The 18,149-nt window shown below is 39.4% G+C and overlaps 3 protein-coding genes across 4 annotated transcripts in view; all 3 read left to right on the plus strand.

The window, feature by feature from the left end:
- On the plus strand, positions 1–6,860 carry slc5a3b (solute carrier family 5 member 3b). Of its 2 annotated transcripts, none has more exons than XM_054615291.1 (3): positions 1–179; positions 1,501–1,663; positions 3,057–6,860. In XM_054615291.1, the coding sequence occupies exon 3, from the start codon at positions 3,284–3,286 to the stop codon at positions 5,414–5,416; it is 2,133 nt and encodes a 710-aa protein (XP_054471266.1). In that variant the 5' UTR covers positions 1–179; positions 1,501–1,663; positions 3,057–3,283; the 3' UTR covers positions 5,417–6,860. The 2 variants fall into 2 exon arrangements, with proteins under 2 accessions (XP_054471266.1, XP_054471267.1); XM_054615292.1 differs by having other exon boundaries at positions 1,501–1,650.
- A 6,914-nt stretch (positions 6,861–13,774) lies between these two features.
- LOC129105022 (potassium voltage-gated channel subfamily E member 2-like) lies at positions 13,775–15,523 on the plus strand. The gene is made up of 2 exons (XM_054615890.1): positions 13,775–13,878; positions 14,606–15,523. Exons 1-2 carry the CDS (start codon positions 13,849–13,851, stop codon positions 14,936–14,938), a joined length of 363 nt encoding a protein of 120 aa, XP_054471865.1. The 5' UTR covers positions 13,775–13,848; the 3' UTR covers positions 14,939–15,523.
- Positions 15,524–16,685: 1,162 nt separating this feature from the next.
- casq2 (calsequestrin 2) overlaps positions 16,686–18,149 on the plus strand; it is a 4,905-nt gene continuing 3,441 nt past the window's right edge. Inside the window, exon 1 of the mRNA XM_054615587.1 lies at positions 16,686–16,922. Coding sequence (XP_054471562.1) covers positions 16,686–16,922 — 237 coding nt within the window. The remainder of the gene's footprint in view (positions 16,923–18,149) is intronic.

Consider the following 18,149-nt stretch of genomic DNA (forward strand, 5'->3'; position numbering starts at 1 on the left):
GAGAAGTAGTAGCATTTGTTTTGGGGGCATAGCTACTCCTGAGAAAAACGGACTTTGGACGTCAAACGAAGAGACAGCTATCTCTGTTGGGAGACGGGGAGAGGAGTCACTGCTTCATTCACATCTCCCTGCTGGGGCATGGAGAGCCGCTGTAGCACATGTAGCCTATGCTAACCAAGGTAGCCTACGTCTTTAGTATTTATCCATTGAGTCTGAATGTAACGACTATCGTTACCTGAGCACTCCAGTGGCTGTTTAATATAAACAAATATATGGTCATGTGTGAGCGTTGTTTTGGTTATGACTGTAAATGTACCATTCATTATCTGTGTCAAATGTCCAATATGTCTGATGACTATATTTACGCTCTTGTCTGAGACGGTAATGCTGTGAAACTCTCCGAGCTATGCATTGACCTCAAATGGTTCAGGGGGATTGTGATTGATGGTTGATTTGTTTTGGGGTCGTATGCAAAGCTGCGCCCTGCAGGAGGCGGCAGTGACCCGCCCACGGACTGGAGGAGCAGACCGGAGGAGCAGACCGGAGGACAGCGGTCCAGTGGCCGTCTGGTGCTCCAGTCTGGTGGTGTTTCCCTCCTGCTGAAATGATAGCGCACCCTACCGGTGGTTAGGATGAAGGGCAGTGTTGCTACCTGTATATATCAAAGTATATATATCTAGCCATGTATGAAATATCCAGAACACTTTCCTACTGGGAACAAACGTGAAAGTATTATTTGTGTATACAGTACCAGTCAAAAGTTTGGACACACCTTCTTATTCAACTACTTTGAAGAATCTAAAATATAAAACATATTCTGGTTTGTTGAGCATTTGTTTGTTTACCACATCATTCCATACGTGTTCCTTCATAGTTTGGATATCTTCAATATTAATCTACAATGTAAGAAAAATCATTTGAATGAGAAGGTGTGTCCAAACTTTTGACTGGTGTTGTAAGGGGTTTATGAATGTGGCGTTTTTAAGAAACCTGCTGGCGTTATGAATGACTGCTTTTCATGGCAAGACCTTCCAAATAGTACTGCCGTGGCAACTTCCCCAAAAACAGCGACAACTGCCGTGGCAAATCTCCCACATTTTGGCAACTGCTTTGGCAGGTCCGTGCCCGCCGGGTGACCAGTAACCGGTTAGTTCAGGTGCTATGTCCGGACTAGCCTGACTGACTAACCACTCGAGGGCAATGCTTCACGTTAACCGATCGTCTCTGCCTCACCCAGCTCCGCAGCGTGGGTCTTGCCAAGGAATGCAGTGGGATTCATACTCATGCAGTCTTGTCGTTTTGAATAGGGCATACATGCGTTTTATTGAGGAAGAATGAATAGGTTTCAGTTCAGTTCGACGTGTGAAAGAGAGGTCTAAGCTAAGATTAATTAGTGGAAATATGTAATAATCAACATAATAGCAAAAAACATGTTTTAATCCCATACTATAACAAAGCAGATGTTATATTACTCTATTGAATGACATTGCTGTGTTTCAGAGTCTCCCGGACAGTTTTTGGTGAACACATGGAGTGCGGCCCTTGAAGGTGACATAGTGAGATGACGACAAAGACTTATTTTTTTATTCCTGTGTGGAGGAATAGGCAGGGTTATTTTCTACCACGCATGGACGGCTGCCACCTCAAGAGGTCAGATATCCAGGTGTGTGGGTGTGTGGGTGTATGATTGACACAAAGCAGATGCACTATGGCATTTTTTCTGACTTATTTATTTAATTCGATCAATCTCACTGTTAACTATACATAAGTGTTGAATTTGAATTACAAAGCAAACAATTAACTGTGACTTTGTGCAGAGCTCCAAAATAACTTTCTGAGTTGGTTATTTTTCATACAGCATGGTAATAACCAGTGAACTGAAAACTAAGTACTGTACTTAAGTACTATTCTGATGTTACTTTCTATTCCACTACATTTCAGAGGGAAATATTGTACTTTTTTTCTTCAGTACATTTATTTACAATGAGTAAATTAAATACAACAATATAAAATGAGCTCTATTGCAACCGACTATAACATTGTAATGCCTCTTATATGTTACTGCATCAATAATAAAAATAATCTAATATTATATTGTAGAATAATGTAGCAACTAAAGAGCCAATTTGTCTGCATAGTGAGTATTTTTACTTTCACTTTTTAAGTTTCTTGATTTTGTACTTTATTTATGTATTTTGTATACAGGACTTGTTAAAGATTTTTTTCTAATAAATCATGGCATTAGTTATTTTACTTAAGCAAAAGGTCTTTGCAGATGCAAGCATTTTGGATGCAGTTTGTTGCCATTCAGGTTTCACTTCTAGGCTGAAGGAACTTGTTTTTTTCCTATGCTGGACTAGTTTTAATGAAGAACGAGTCTTAATTGAGAGGTAATTCTTAATTTTGTGTGATTAAGTGTCGTCCTGTTGCCTCCCTCTACACTTTATTTGTTCATGGTCTAAACCATAAAAAGGAATTCCACAATATTGGCTGTTTTTTTAGCATTTTACAAAAATGCTAAAGACTACCTAAACACAGGCAATTTTGTTATCTTAAAGACCTGCAAGGTTTTGAAGATGATAAAAGTCAGGCAACATATTATGTAATGTAAGAACTGGATAGTCTTTGGCTACATGTTTTTGTTCCTTCTTGACTCTTGTTAATTTCTAACATAATGTTTTTAAGCTTCCTCTGAAGTCTTTACAACCTTGAGTTTTTATGTTAAGAAGATTAAGGAAAGTCATAAAGTCATAGGCAGGCTGAACTCACATGGAGAATTACTGCAATTGCAAAACTGAGTAAAGTAGAACTGGCATTATTTTAAATCTTAATGTGTTTAATAGAGCGCAATACTATATTTTACCCTTTCATCAGGGTTTTTAATCATTATATGTTGGTTGTTATATGGTGTTCAGTTTGACTTTTAAGTCATTTTTAAACCTCACTTTGTGTTTTCAGAGAGGCTGTACATTTTCAAGCATTTCTGTTTGGTGTTTAACCCTTCTCAAATTACTGCTCTAATTAGGGCGGTTTTCTTTCTCTTTTCTGTCTTTCAGAAATTGAGCTATAGGCTTTTGTAGACCAGAGGCCTACAACATCGTCCTCCAAAACTAGAACAACCACAGTGCCGGTGGATAAACCCCACTGAAGCACACCTAGTGAATTTCTCTGTTTTAAACAACTAAAGTGATAATTGACTATTTTGTATTCATTTTTTTTTTTATAAGAATTAATATAGTTTTGAGCTCTACTTCCAAGAGTTTTTTTCTGGTAATCTGTAAAAATGGCTCCTGGAATGGAGGCCGCGGACATAGCTGTGGTAGCCCTGTATTTTGTCCTGGTGCTAGCCATTGGCTTTTTTTCCATGTGGAAATCCAATCGCAGCACTGTGAGTGGCTACTTCCTGGCTGGACGCTCCATGACGTGGATAGTGATAGGTGCTTCGCTCTTCGTCAGCAACATTGGCAGTGAGCACTTCATAGGCCTGGCTGGGTCCGGCGCAGCAAGTGGCTATGCTGTTGCAGCATGGGAATTTAATGCACTTCTACTTCTGCAGCTGCTTGGCTGGGTGTTTGTTCCTGTCTATATACACTCTGGAATCTTCACCATGCCTGAGTACCTGTCGAAACGCTTCGGTGGCAAACGGCTAAAGGTTTACTTTGCTTTCTTGTCTTTGTTACTTTATATTTTTACCAAGCTGTCTGTGGGCTTGTTTGCTGGAGCCCTCTTCATTCAAGAGTCCCTGGGTTGGAACCTTTATGTGTCTATCCTCCTGCTCATTAGTATGACTGCACTGCTCACTGTCACTGGCGGATTGGTGGCAGTACTCTACACGGACACTCTTCAGGCAGTATTGATGATTGGTGGAGCCCTAACCTTAACCATCCTTAGCCTAATCAAAGTTGGTGGGCTGGAGGGTGTCAGAACTAAGTACATGCTGGCAGTCCCCAATGTTACTGCAATAATGGCCGCCGGAAACTTCACCTATTCGCCTTCCTGTCGTATTGAACCTAAATCAAACGCACTACATGTCCTTAGAGGTCCCCTGGATGAAGACGTCCCATGGCCAGGCTTCCTTCTTGGCCAGACCCCTGCATCTATTTGGTACTGGTGTGCAGACCAGGTCATTGTTCAGAGAGTACTTTCAGCAAAGAACATTGTTCACGCTAAAGGCGCTACGCTCATGGCTGGTTTTCTCAAGATCCTTCCCATGTTTATAATAGTCATTCCAGGGATGATCTCCCGCATCTTGTTTGCAGACGAGCTCGCCTGCATTGGGCCGGAGCACTGCATGTCGGTGTGTGGCTCTGAGGCCGGCTGCTCAAACCTTGCCTACCCACGCCTGGTCGTGGCAGTGATGCCTGTGGGACTCAGGGGTTTGATGATGGCAGTCATGATCGCTGCCTTGATGAGTGATCTAGACTCGATCTTTAACAGTGCGAGCACCATCTTCACACTGGACATATACAAAACTGCTCGAACGAATGCTTCTCAGCGTGAGCTGCTGATTATGGGCCGCTTGTTTGTGTTGGTCATGGTGGTAATCAGCATTGCCTGGGTCCCTGTTATTGTTGAAATGCAAGGCGGACAGACGTACCTCTACATCCAGGAAGTTGCTGGCTACCTCACTCCACCAATTGCTGCCCTTTTCCTGTTAGGTGTGTTCTGGAAACGGTGCAATGAGATGGGGGCATTTTGCGGAGGGATGACAGGTTTCACACTCGGTGTCGTGCGGCTGATCCTAGCTTTTATCTACCGCCAGCCTCGCTGTGACCAGCCAGACGATAGGCCTGCCTTCATCGTTAATATTCACTACATGTATTTTGCCACTGGGCTGTTCTGGATTTCAGGGCTTGTGGCGGTGCTGGTCAGCCTCTGCACCGCTCCACCAGACGAGGAGCAGATTCGTACCACCACATTCTGGGGGCTCCGCACCATTGAAAGGGTTCCCCCAAAGGACAGAAAGGACACTTACAGGCTGACTGAGAAGAGCCATGACAGTGCAGACAGAAGTCTCAGAGAAGAAATGATCCCAGATGTTAGTAAGGAGAAGTGTTTGGATGGGGCACATGTCATACCCCTGGTCCCATCCACCGACTATGACCCAGAAACAACTAGTACGGAAGCATCTCCTGTAGCAACCCCTCCAGAACAATTTGATAGTGCAAGGATGGAAATGATCAGAACGGAAAACTGCGATGTTAATGGGGAGACTAGCAGGTTTATGCGTTTACTGGAATGTTTTTGTGGATATAAAGAGGGACCACAAAGCTCCAAGCCAAAAGTTGTGCTGGAGGATGCAAGAGTCATTGCAGAGGTGCTGTACGAGCCCCCTAGAATTAAAACTCTCCTCAACGTGGGTCTGTTTGTCAACTGTTGCTTGGCCGTCTTCATGTATGTTTACTTCTCACTGTAGTTGAACTCTGCACTGAACCAATGTGGACTGGTGTGGATGTTTTTTTTTTTATTAAGGTGGAAGTTATGGCTTTTACAAACGAAAGGTTGAATTTTCAAAGATTTAAGAAGCTCTGTCTGTAATCCAGTGGTCTTTTGTAGCTCTCTAACATGGCTCTAAGATTCCTCTAATCAGCTTTTTTTAATGATAAAAGCTTTGCCACATGAAAGCAATTGTACTCCTTAATGACTATGAAGCTTATTTGGCTGGTGCAAGTCCTTTTTCTTTTTTTTACAGCACTTGTATTAATCCGACATTCATAATATGTAGGCTCGCATTTTATTTTGTTGGTACTCTGTGAATTTAATATTTGCCTTATTTGACAAACGCACTTGTTGTCTTCTGAAAATTAAATGTATTCTGTGATTTATGCTTTTTTTTTTCTATTTTAGGTGATGGCGACTGTACACGTATAGCACATGTATGTCTGTAGTAAGTCAAAACACGGTTTCTATTAAATTGTCACGGTATTGGTATTTTATACATTTTTATTGTGCCCTGAACTGTAATTTCAAGGTTATCAGCAAATTAACTAATACACATCCATGTTGCTCTTCTGGAGAGACTAGGTAGAAATGTTATCTAGCCCTCTCTTTGTAAAGTGGACCATTATGAAGTATGTAAAATGAGTTAAGTGCCAAAAACCATTGCTTCTCTGTGCTGTTAAATATGACCATTATGTGGTTTGGATTAGCCGACAATTGCCAAGCTTACAACAAATATCTGGTATTTAGAATATGTACGTGTTTTGAAGCACAGGAAATGAAGAGAAGAAGCACAACATTAGAAATTGTTCCCATTTTATATTTATATATTTTCTTCATCTCGAGAAGAAATATCTTCACTTCATATTGTGTGGTACTATTAAAAGTGTTGAGTTTGTTGCATTATGTTAACATTGTGTATAATATAATTCAGGGCTCATTGGATCACCCACAATACATTTCTTCTGAAGCAGGCTATCTGTTGTGTATCTACCGTGTGTCAATGTACCTTTAGTGCACTGCAGTGCAATTCATCTTGTTTCAAGTGCATCTTCTATAAACCTCTTTTACCAAATGTGTCTTAGTATGCAATGCTAAAATGAAGAACAAAGAATTCAGTTTTACTTCCTTAAATTAGAGGGCAGTTAATACCACATTGTAAAAAGTTACCCTAAAAATATTTGTGTTTTTTGGAATTTGACAATAATGTTGAATGAGCTCCGTTTAAAATGCCGGTGTCATAATGTGACGGGCCTATCCCTATTAATGCCGGTCATAAATGACGCATACAGTTTAGAGGATTGAGTGATGATTGCTGTATGGGAAAGTGCTTTAAAATGTATTCTTACTCTCTGAGAGAATATACATTTGTTATTTTTATGGATTTTAGTTTTAGAGACTTAAAATAAAATTCCCGTGGAGACAAAAAAATGTGTATTCATTATTTATGTTGTGACAACAAAAAATAGAGGAATAGTTGGAGAATAGAAGACACTGACATCTATTTTTAATAAAGTGCCCTTTAATGTATTTTTAATTATTGTCAAGTCAGGTGATTTGTTGACTAAAGAATATTACAACACCTGAAACATTCCTTATTGGTCATGTGATTATCAGCTGTCTCGAAGTGTACGAAGCATAAGCATCTGTTTTCAGGTAATTGCAAAAATTAGTTGTTGACCCATCTTCAAAATGTATCTCCTGGTTATGTTGGTATTTACACGTCTTATTACAAATCCTGTATAACTGCATTATTTGTCTGTGATACTCAGCAAATTCTCACTGTATACGATGATTGAGATGTCTTTAAAAACTCTAAAGAGGTAGGAAGGAATTCATACTGGGTGTGGGTTGTGACCAACTTATTTTCCCATTCAGTGTTTTAGGGTTTTCTGTTGTTGACCAGGGTTACATAAACCCCAACACAACACTCTTCTCAGAGCCAAAAGAGCATTGGATGAATCCAGGCTTCTTAACACAAGTTTGAGCCAATAAAAAAAAAAAGCATCAGTAGCTTATAAATCTCTTCTTCTCACCAGTTTAACTCCTAGATACCTCTATCCTCAGTCTACTATACATGACACCTCTCTAACGGCTGGATAAGAAGTTAACCTACAAACATGTACTTTAAAATGCAAAACTAATATCATAATGATTAATGTGGTTAGATAATGTGCTGATGAGTCCACTGTTTTTTAAAGTGACACAACCAACATTGTTGTGCCATTTAAATACATTGAAATGTCATGTCACTGATGTTCAATGAATACCCATTTCAACAAAGTCAAATGTAGCACACACATCTAAAGGGTAGTGTGTGGTTTGCATTTGGGAGCAAATTGAGAAATACTTTTCCCGACAGCAGGTGCCTTGTCACTTTATCAGAAATTCACTAAATGTTTGTCTAACAGTTGCCATGAAAGAGATATTTCACAGGATAAGTGAAAACTTTGACCTACTGGTGTCTCTATATGTTTAATCAGTTGATCACAAAAGTAACTCATTTTCGTCCTCTGGGCACCCTGGATATCTGTGCCAAAATAGTGGTTGAGATATTAGAGCAAAAGGTAAAAGTGTCAAACTGCTTGTGGTGCTAAAAGGAACATAAAAGGATCATCAAACTACTTTTACTTAAATAAATGATCTGAATGCTTCTTCCACAACTGTTTAGTTAAATTATGCAGGTGGATAGCTCTCCGGTAAGCAATCATCTAATGGTCAACTGTCCATAATAACCTCTGCTTGTGTTTCCCATCTGATTTTAATAAAACTGCAGGCCAGGAGCTCTTCTCTCTGGTGTTGTTATTTTAACACTGCTGAAAGATACAACACACAGTGGGAGTTTGACATTGCTCTAATAGCAAACATATTTGCCTACTCCTCTACTAACTCCCACCCAACTCATACCCTCCCTCTTTACTTGTGGACAATTACTGGAATCCAAGCCATGCTTTGTTCATTGTCTATTTTTTGTATTTTCTATTTTGTATTATTAAACAGAATGTATGCACTACAATGTGTCATTAGCTATGTGTAACCTTCATAAGTACATTTTCAAAATCTAATTTGGATGGCATAATATATTGTATGGTTTTTTTGTAAAGGCTTCTATTAGGCTTGCACATTTGATGTTAATATAAAACCTTATGAAAAAATAGATTCATATTCACAGAATTAAAGGTAACATTTTAGAATATACAACCGTCTTCAGCAAAACAGCATATCAGTGTAAGATGAACTGTGGATAAGAAGCCAGTTTTTTGCCTTGAAGCATACTAAGCAGGACTTTCCTCTTTGATACAGCATAATTTAAAATGTACTTACATCCTATCAGTAATCTGTGTCAGTGTTTGCAGTGACTCACGCTTCTTCTGCTGTTTGGGATATTTAAGGGTGGTAATTTTTTTGCAGGGGATGTAAAACAAAGTTTCTTCATGCCCTGAACCGATCTTTAAAGGCACCGCTACTTGACATACTGCCAACTGCTTCCAACAAGGTATAGGCATACCGAGGATTAATAATCAAATGGTTCACGATGTATTTGGTTGGGTTGAAGTCTTTCAATACTGGTAAGATTTAAGGCTGCCAGGGAGGTTCAACTCAGGACATGACAATCATTTAGGTATGGTTGCCTGACCCTGCAAACATCCCAGCAAACATGCCCCTGCAAGCCCACTAACATTAATGAATATATTGGACTGTAAACCAAAACCAAATACTTTTTTAGGTGAGCTAAAAGCTGTTCTCAAGTGCACACACTTTCCAGGACCTCAGCACTTTGCATCCAGGCAAATCATAAGAGTGATCAGCAAACGTCAACATATAGTATGCTTTAGTCGTACTGTATACAATCAATTTGTTTTGTAGATCCCTGTGAATTACTAATGATCTCAAGAGTATCATTACAATTAAAGAATGGAATGATGGTCATTAAGACCATATTACAACTGAAAATAAATTGAGAGATTTGCTGCTAGTATTAGCAAGTTGTAGCAAAACACATTTTGCATCTAAAATCTGTTTGCTTTCCCATCATATCAAATTTAATTTTGCTCTTCTGTTTTGCTATTGAGCTATAAGTAATGTCTCTGTTGTTCTTTCTTATTGGGGTGGCAACAGAAGCAGTCATGTAGGTAATGTGGAGTGACCTGTTTAATACACCACAATCAAATTCCTGTCATTCCCCATGCAAAACCCAGACTAATCTATGTCAGCATGCCTGATATTCTGGCATTAATCCTTGGAACAGGGTTTCAAAGGCAAAAGGAAATATTACCCTCCCTTAGTAATAACAGCAGAAAGAATAGTGTCAAGGCCGCATCGTAGTGAATGTGAATCAATGAGACATACACCGGTGAGGCCTTTTCTTGTCTGGGTCAAACCAGCTGATGATGACAACGTTGATTAGTGACAAATTAACAGCATCGCTGCTAGAGTGTCAAGCGTGAACTGCTGATACAGTTGCAGAAAAAATAGCGGCTAAGTTTATAAGTAATGTATCAAACTTCATAATAATAATAATAATAATGGTAACTGATTATCAAAAGGGACATTGAATAGCCTACTGCTACTGCAGCTGTGTCAGAGCGATCCAAGTTTATGCAAAACAGAAATCATGAAAATATGAAGGCTATCCCTGTTTACTTTATTGGAAACCTTTACATGTAACCCATGCTGTTTTAATAGATACCACACACAAGGGCACCACCCAATCAATAAAAAAAAAAACTGAAACAAGTTAATGTGATTAAACAGGAAGTCAATTATCATTCTAAATTTCAACCAATGATTTTAAATTTCACCTGTGTATAAACTGACTCCTGGGACTTACATACCACTGGTCAGTGTTTATGCTTCATGGATGACATAACCCCAATGACCACAAGCATACACATACACACATTTCTGTTGCTGTTCTGGTCCGTCTCTGACCTCTGATCTTTAATCCAGCCAGTTGAGAAGCATTGTTTGGAAAGACAATTAAGTACCATAAATGATGTATACATTGAATACATTGTTTTATTGACAGTTATCTAATGCTTTACAGATGGTTATAAGCTTTTACTAACAACAACTTTTGGGTTGTCAGGTTATAAAAATATCTTTAAGTGGTCGGATCATTTGACTACTTATTTGGACCAGATGTTCCTTTAAAGTGTGGCTTACTAGAAAGTTTTAGGAAATGGTACAAAATAGTGGTTTGATTCTTGAATACTTTTACCCTCAACATGCAAGAGTGTTGCATCAAATGCATTTCAGAGAATTTCTACTTTTGCCATTGTAACAGATTAGGCTGCTTTCTTGCGAAAAACATCAGATATTCTGGTTCCCTGGTGTCATTTCATTTCGACACACATTGTTATGTTCTTTCATCATACTGAGCCAGTTGTGAAATTGAGATATCATATATATCTTTGCTCTGTCCATCTTAATCATGTCTGCCCGGCATTAGCATGGGGAGAGTTTGTGTTCAGGCTTGTGTGTGTGATTGTGTGTGCCAGTAAGTCCGTGACTGAGTGAGTGTTTACCTCTGATTTTGTCCACGGCTAATCTCGTATTCTGCTACAGCAAACTGCACAATATTTTGAATGGACAGTTATGGCTGCATGCTCAAGGACCTTTTGTGGTTGTGCTGACTCACACTTTTATACTGCCATTGACATAGGCACACAGGGGAGCGGGGACTGTTTGCACATGGTCATTGTTTTGGAAGGTGTGTATTGGTTTAAGGCTAACAGCTAATAGTACAACCAGTACACACACTGCAGAGTACCTCTCAACCACAACAACTTTAAGCCCATTGTTTGTAAAAACTTTACATTGCAGCTTTTTTTGAGTTTCAATGAAGTTTGTTTGACAATTCTTTACAGCACAGGTTGTATTCTTTCAATTACACAATACCACAGTGGTGATTGCAAACACACCAGGTGGAGAACTTCACTCTACTGAGTGCACCTTTTCCTCATTGAGTAAAAAAGGCATAATGTATAGATTATTTTAGCTATAACAAATACTCAGATGAAACATATCCTGCTTTTTTTTAAAACGGTTTAATTTTTTCAAATGGTGGCACATGTATCAATTTGATTTTATTAGTAAAGACAGGACATAGTTATTGGTTGTCTCTTGGTCCGAATCATATTCTGTGTCGTCTTCTTCATGGTTTCGTGTCTTCCTCATCTAATCTTCACTGTCAGGGAAGCCTTGGAGCTTGCATAAGAGAATGCCAAACAAGAGCCCTAACAAAGACCATGAGAAAGCACAGAACCAGGATGAGAAAAGCCCACAGGCAAAGAACCAGAGGAAGAACCACAACAAGATCATTCCACTACAGGGGAACAAGACATAAAGGAGGAATAGCAAGAGTTGGTCATTGATTACTGAACCTGCATGTAACAAATACCTGATCCCAAAAGAAGATCCAAGGCCTAATCATGAAGGGGAACCAACATCCACCATAAGGAAACAGCAGTACACAAGTTTACTGGGTTAAATGTAATGATAAATCACTCTGTGACCTTATGATTTGTCTTTGCAATAAGTAAATGAGGAACTGAAATTGCTGATGGAATTTATCGAGGAATCCAAGCGGTCACAGATGGCTGCCACTATAAACTTACGAGAAATGGGGTTGATGTTAAGGTCAAGGGACTTGTTTGTGTTAGCAAAGGTGATCATGCCACCTGGTCTGCCTCGGGCTTACTGGTGAGCTAATGTAGGATGACCAAATAGGGATAGAAAGAGTCCTAGGTATCAGAGAAGAAAAAATACTTTATTAAGTTCTGGGGGACACTATGTCGCTCTGAACTGTGATTTAAAGTTCTTTACATGAACGACTTTGTTAAGATTTCCTCAACAACCAAACCCTCGCTCCACCAAAGCCTCATCAAGCTGAAATGGGGGATTTGCATGATCTGGGGATAATTGTCTTGCGATCAATCCTTTAAAGGAGATGCCTATTTTGGAATTCTTTGAACATTTTGCCTTTTTTGAGGTTTATAGATGAAACCCCTTAAATAGTTGAATTTTCTTGCAGCAAAAGCACTTAGCTAAAAGTACTTAAATAATTATTCACTTATTAAAGCTCAAAGGATTTCCAGCAACCACAACTGTTACTATTTTACAAAGAAGCTGTAGTTAATGTGAGGGTTGGAGCTAACTCTTGTATGGGAGTTTCAGTGTAACAGCATGTGTGATCAAACACAAACACTTATTCCAGGCATCTAACCAAAAACTATTGACAGCGAGATAAAGGGAACCATAAGTGCATAAATTCTGAATAATGTCTGTGTTTTAGGACGAATTCCTGCAGCACTCTATTGCAAGTTATTAACAAACTCATTTTCCAGCTCCACTTTTCTGGGTAGTGAACCTGTGTCTTTGTGTTTGTGCTCTTTCGACATACTTTTCTATTTTTCTCCTTTTTCCCGGTACAGAGCAATAAGTCCGCAGGGCGTCCGCCTGCTGGCACTGCAACAAAAAAACCAAATGATTCAGACTTACCAGAAGTGGTGTGAATCATCTACTCCAGCAGTGTGGCTCTCAGGGGGAGAAACACCGCCCCTCCATCACAGGAAAGAGTTTCAGAAATTCTTGTCAGCAAACAGATAACACGCTGAATATATCCTTGAGCAAGACAAAGGATCTCTAATGACTTCCATGTGCTGCTTTGGACTGAAACTGATTGCATATTTGACTTCAGGCCCCAGTTAATTTCCTCAATAAATCAAATAGTGCACTTTCACTTTTCTTTATAGAATAGGTAGCAAAGTAGTGCATGTGAATACGAGTTTAAAATGTGCTGTATTTGCTGCCATCTGGGGAAAGATACAATACAATTACTATAGCCTTGCAGTCAATGTCCCCTTGTAGGGTGCTTCCACCGTGTGGGCAGATCAGGTGATACAGGTGAAAAAACACATTTGCAAGCCACTATCAAACCAGTTGGGTCAATCTTGGGTTATTTCATTTTCTGCCCTTTATTTGTTGCTACTCTTTGAATAAAAATGCATATATTAATGCTTGTGCGTGTGTGTGTGTGTGTGTGTGTGTGTGTGTGTGTGTGTGTGTGTGTGTGTGTGTGTGTGTGTGTGTGTGTGTGTGTGTGTGTGTGTGTGTGTCTGTCAGGCTATAATGACCTTGAGCACTCCCTTTTCTTTTTCCGGCCCATTAACAATTTCTATGCCTAACATTTTCAAGGTCACTCGACACACACCCACACACACACACACACACAAGCCCCCCTGTTCAGCCAAGGAGAAAAAGATTAAAAAAGTAAACAAAGAATGAGCAGTGGTGTGTTACTGTGAGCTGAAGACTTTGCTTCCTACTGTAACCAGCTGTGCTCTCTGTCCGTGTCTCTTTGCTTTGTTCCATTTTCACTCCAAGGTGTCCAAGTTGACCAGTTTCATGATACGGCCTTTGAAAACCTGGCAGAAGGTTGGTACAGTAAAGCCGGAGAGATACCATAGTCTTAATTTCTGTTTAGTTTAGATGATAATATGACTGTAGGCTGCTGAACCTGTTTCTCGTGTTATTTATATTACTTTGAAGCAATTAAATATCAGTTTGGCCACTGATGAATTTGCTTTTTTCAGAGCTATTACTTGTTGCATTCTGCTTTAAAGAATCACATATCCCATCAAAGTACTGATTTATGGACCATAGCTGATGTTCCTTATTGGACTCCAAATGTAAATATGATCCTCCTTTGCAGCAATATTTCACTAAATTACAACTCAGTTTTGCTAAGCATATAAGAGAACTATGGTTGTTGACGCAAAAACACGAATGGAACAATCTAGAGTCTGTGTTAGGTTTGTCTGTGCTGAGCTACTGTAGAAACATTGTGGTCGACTCTGTAAAGAAGTCCTGCTCCGTTTGTAGATATAAATATAATGAAGCAATTAACATAATTAATAATATTATATTCCAATTTCGCCAATATATCTGCTAAATGCTAGACACTCCCACGAAAATGTGTACATTATTTGTTTACCCATGGTAATTGGGTTACTTTAAATAGATTTTCATCTCTTATACTTAAATTAAGGTCTTTAAAAGTTCTGCATTTAAGATAGACTCAATTTACTTAAAAGGCAAGTTGAATTTATCTAAAACTTTCTGGAAATTGCAGAAAACCATCCTCTATTTTCCCTCCAACTAGATGAGTGCATCTGATTGGTCCAACCTGACCCTTCACCTGGAGGGGTCCCTGACCAGCGCTTTAGGTCATTACCTGGACAACTGGAGGCGTAACATGACAGCTGCAGCCAACGCTTTGGACAAGACTCTGGCTGAGGAGAACTTCAGGAACGTCGTCTGGTATCTGGCGGTGATGATTGGCATGTTTGCCTTCATTGTTGTGGCCATCCTGGTAAGCACAGTCAAATCCAAGAGGAGAGAGCACTCTAATGACCCCTACCACCAATACATCAAGGAGGACTGGACTGCTCAGCTACAACATGGCGACGTTGTTACCAACTTTGGAGCTGCATAATGAGAGCAAAGACGCTTAACTCACAGCAGATGATCATTATCATCAATAGCGGTAGTAGCATAACAGGTTTTCATAAAAGTAACCCTAACCCTTTTCCCAATATCCTTTCTATTTCAGTGCATTCTGATATGCGGGTGAAATTTCTAATCAGTATAATAATTGATATTGTGTATCTGTAACTGTAACTAGTGGTTTAGCTTTTTAGTCCTTTAAATATTAAAACCATTAACACCAATAATGCATTAAGACAGTGGTTCCCTACCTTTTTGTCACAGCCCTGTCAGATGAAGTCAAGTATCACATTATTGACAAATGTGTTCATTTTATTTGATTTTGAGAACGTTATTTAACACTGTTCATTTTATAAATATATATGTAGTGACAATATGTTCATGCAAATCATGGCGACCCTGAAATTATGAAATTGAAAATGCTGGCTCGCTGTCACACTGTGATTTTCTGGGACACTTGAATAGATCAGAGCCATTATTTTATGTTATTAGTGAAAACACCTGTTATTTTATTGCTTTTATTAGTCAACATGTCTGCTGTGTAAAAGGGCTATTGACAATAAACATACTAAAGATCAGCCTAAAACCAATCTATCCTATTTGTGTGTTTATTATTTTGCAAAAATATAATATAATATTATTTTTCAAAAAGCTGAGCTACTCCATAATTCTTTCACATATTCCCTGGAAACTGTGGAAAATACCTGTTCGTAACAAGTACTTCAGGTTGAGAATCACTGCATAAGAATCTTAAACTTTTAGAATTGGTGTGACACTCTCATAATTCAGCAGGTCATACTTGGTTTCCGCCTGCAGAGGGCAGACAAGGAGCCAAAGAACTATTGTACTTGAGGGTGGTGATGAAGAGGACTAAAGAGGTAGGCAAAAATAGAAGTGCAGCTGCTGGGGTCGGCTTTGTCAATAGTGTATTAGTGGTGAATGTGAAGATTACATATACTGTTTAAGAATACAGTCAATGTGTAGGTTTCTGAAGAGCAAAATGGGGAGAACTGTTGAGAAATCCGGAAAAAAAATCAAACTAAAATGCAGTTTTATATAGATAAGAATATAAATTCAGTTCATGGTCAGATAGCACACTTAAAATACAACACCATTTCTGCTCTAAACCAAACATCTACAGTGTATTTGGTTTTCATGAAATTAAAGGCCTTGAAATAACTGAAACTCCAAAATCTCTGAGGCTCAACTCTCTCCTCCCACATCACCGACTCCTTCAAAGTGACATCACTGGGAGCAAGAAATGTACTCACTATTAAACCCCCCCCCCCCCCGTGCTATCTCTCTTTCTCACTTGCAGCGTTATTTTTAGCATTCAAACAACTGGTCACCTAAAAATGGGCCTGTCTTCCAAAAGTAGTGTCAAAGGAGCACAGCTATGTATGGTATCCCCCCCAACCCCCAGTACCTCACAGGCCCGACAGTACTGCTCTTTCGTCTTTGTGTTTGCAGAGAGAAGGCGTGAAGGAGCGATCACAAGGGGAAAAAACTGTTGCTAGGTCCTGAAGATACTTGAAGAACTTGGATTTGTCTGTACAGCTTGGGATGCTTGAAAACTGCTTTTGACGGACCAATTTTTACCTCCAAAACTTACTTTAGCATTTCCTTCATTTCCCTATCCCCTGGGCTTGGGTGACCTTTTTGACTGTGCAGTTTTATCCTGTGAATCCAAAACCAAACTCCACCAGACTTTCTGGGGTGTGTGGTCGCTCCGGACCATGCTATCCCTGTGCTTGTTCTTGCTCCCTTGTCTGAGCCTCGTGCCTTTGGCCCCGGCTGCAAAGGGCCTGGAGTTCCCACAGTATGACGGGAAAGACCGTGTCCTAGACATCAATGACAAGAATTACAAGAAAGCCTTGAAGCAGCACACCATGGTGTGCATGTTCTACCATGGGCCCATATCAGACAGCAAGGTGCTGCAAAAACAACACCAGATGACTGAGTTGGTGCTGGAGGTAAAGTATAATAATAAGTAATAATAATAAGAAGTAGTTAAAGTAGTTGTCACTAGAAGAGACATAGGACAGAAAGATAATGGAAAGGATATGGTTTGTTGTGGTGGCAGTGATATGAGGGAATGGACATATAAAAGATTTGGAGTGCACGGCCCAAATAATCAGACAGCCAACTAGTAAGATATAAAACTCCTTCTTAATGTGCATGCGTGAGTTTTGTCAAGGTCAACGAGTATATCATATACTCCAAGGGTGCACAATAGTCCAATGAGACGCTGTGCTGTCATTTAAGGTTACCTCTGCTGCTTTTATTCAATGTGTGCTTCTATCTCTTAGAATTATATCACTCTGATTTTCCCTGTGGCTTTCTGCTGTTGGCAGAAATAGGCCAAGAGCTCATGAGGATTGTGTTTTAGAGCAGTACAACTGAAGGGCACAACTAACTTCTCCTCTATTGTAGTATTTTTTTCGACTTTGGTAGTCAAAGTAGAAGTAAACTTGAGGTTATTTTGTATTCAGCATCATCTTACCAACTGGCTACAAACTGATAGATTAAAAAATGGATTTGTTTGAATCCCATACAGAAGGAAACAGTGTGCACCGCGTCCTGTCTCATGTTACACATGGCTGAGGGTTAGTTGCTCTCTGGTCTGTTGAAGGTAACCTGATATTAGCTTCACTTATTTGACACAGCACAGGTGGGCCATGCTACTATATGGTCATTCACTCATGTTAGAGTTAATGTTTATATTACATATTTGCAATTTATTTCCCAAATATCTACTCACAGAAGGTTTTGCAGCCTTTCAACCTGTGTAAAATCTATTTTCTTCTCAATGCTAATTGGTGGAAAAATGAAATGTGTTCAAACATTAATGGCCATTTTTAGAGGCTGTGTTGTGTTTGTCCACTCTGTGCTTCTGTAAAAACATGATACCTGCTCCTTGAAGAGGATCTGCTATGTATGTAGAGACCTCTCATTCTAAGGTAGGGAAAACGTAACAATAATTTTTTTCAGGTGATGAAAAAAGAACTTTATAATATTATATTCCATTTCTGCCAATAGATCCACCTAAGTGCTATACACTGTTCCTTTAAAGGTGCCCAATGGAGTTTCCATATAAAAACACAAATGGTAGCATTGTTCACATTCATGTTTGCTTACTAGAAATGTCAATGTTCTTCACTGCAATTGCTGGTACATTGCTACGTTGGTTAGCAAGTTAC

This window comes from Anoplopoma fimbria, chromosome 16, assembly GCF_027596085.1.
Source record: "Anoplopoma fimbria isolate UVic2021 breed Golden Eagle Sablefish chromosome 16, Afim_UVic_2022, whole genome shotgun sequence".
In the NCBI taxonomy this organism is placed as follows: Eukaryota; Metazoa; Chordata; class Actinopteri; order Perciformes; family Anoplopomatidae; genus Anoplopoma; species Anoplopoma fimbria.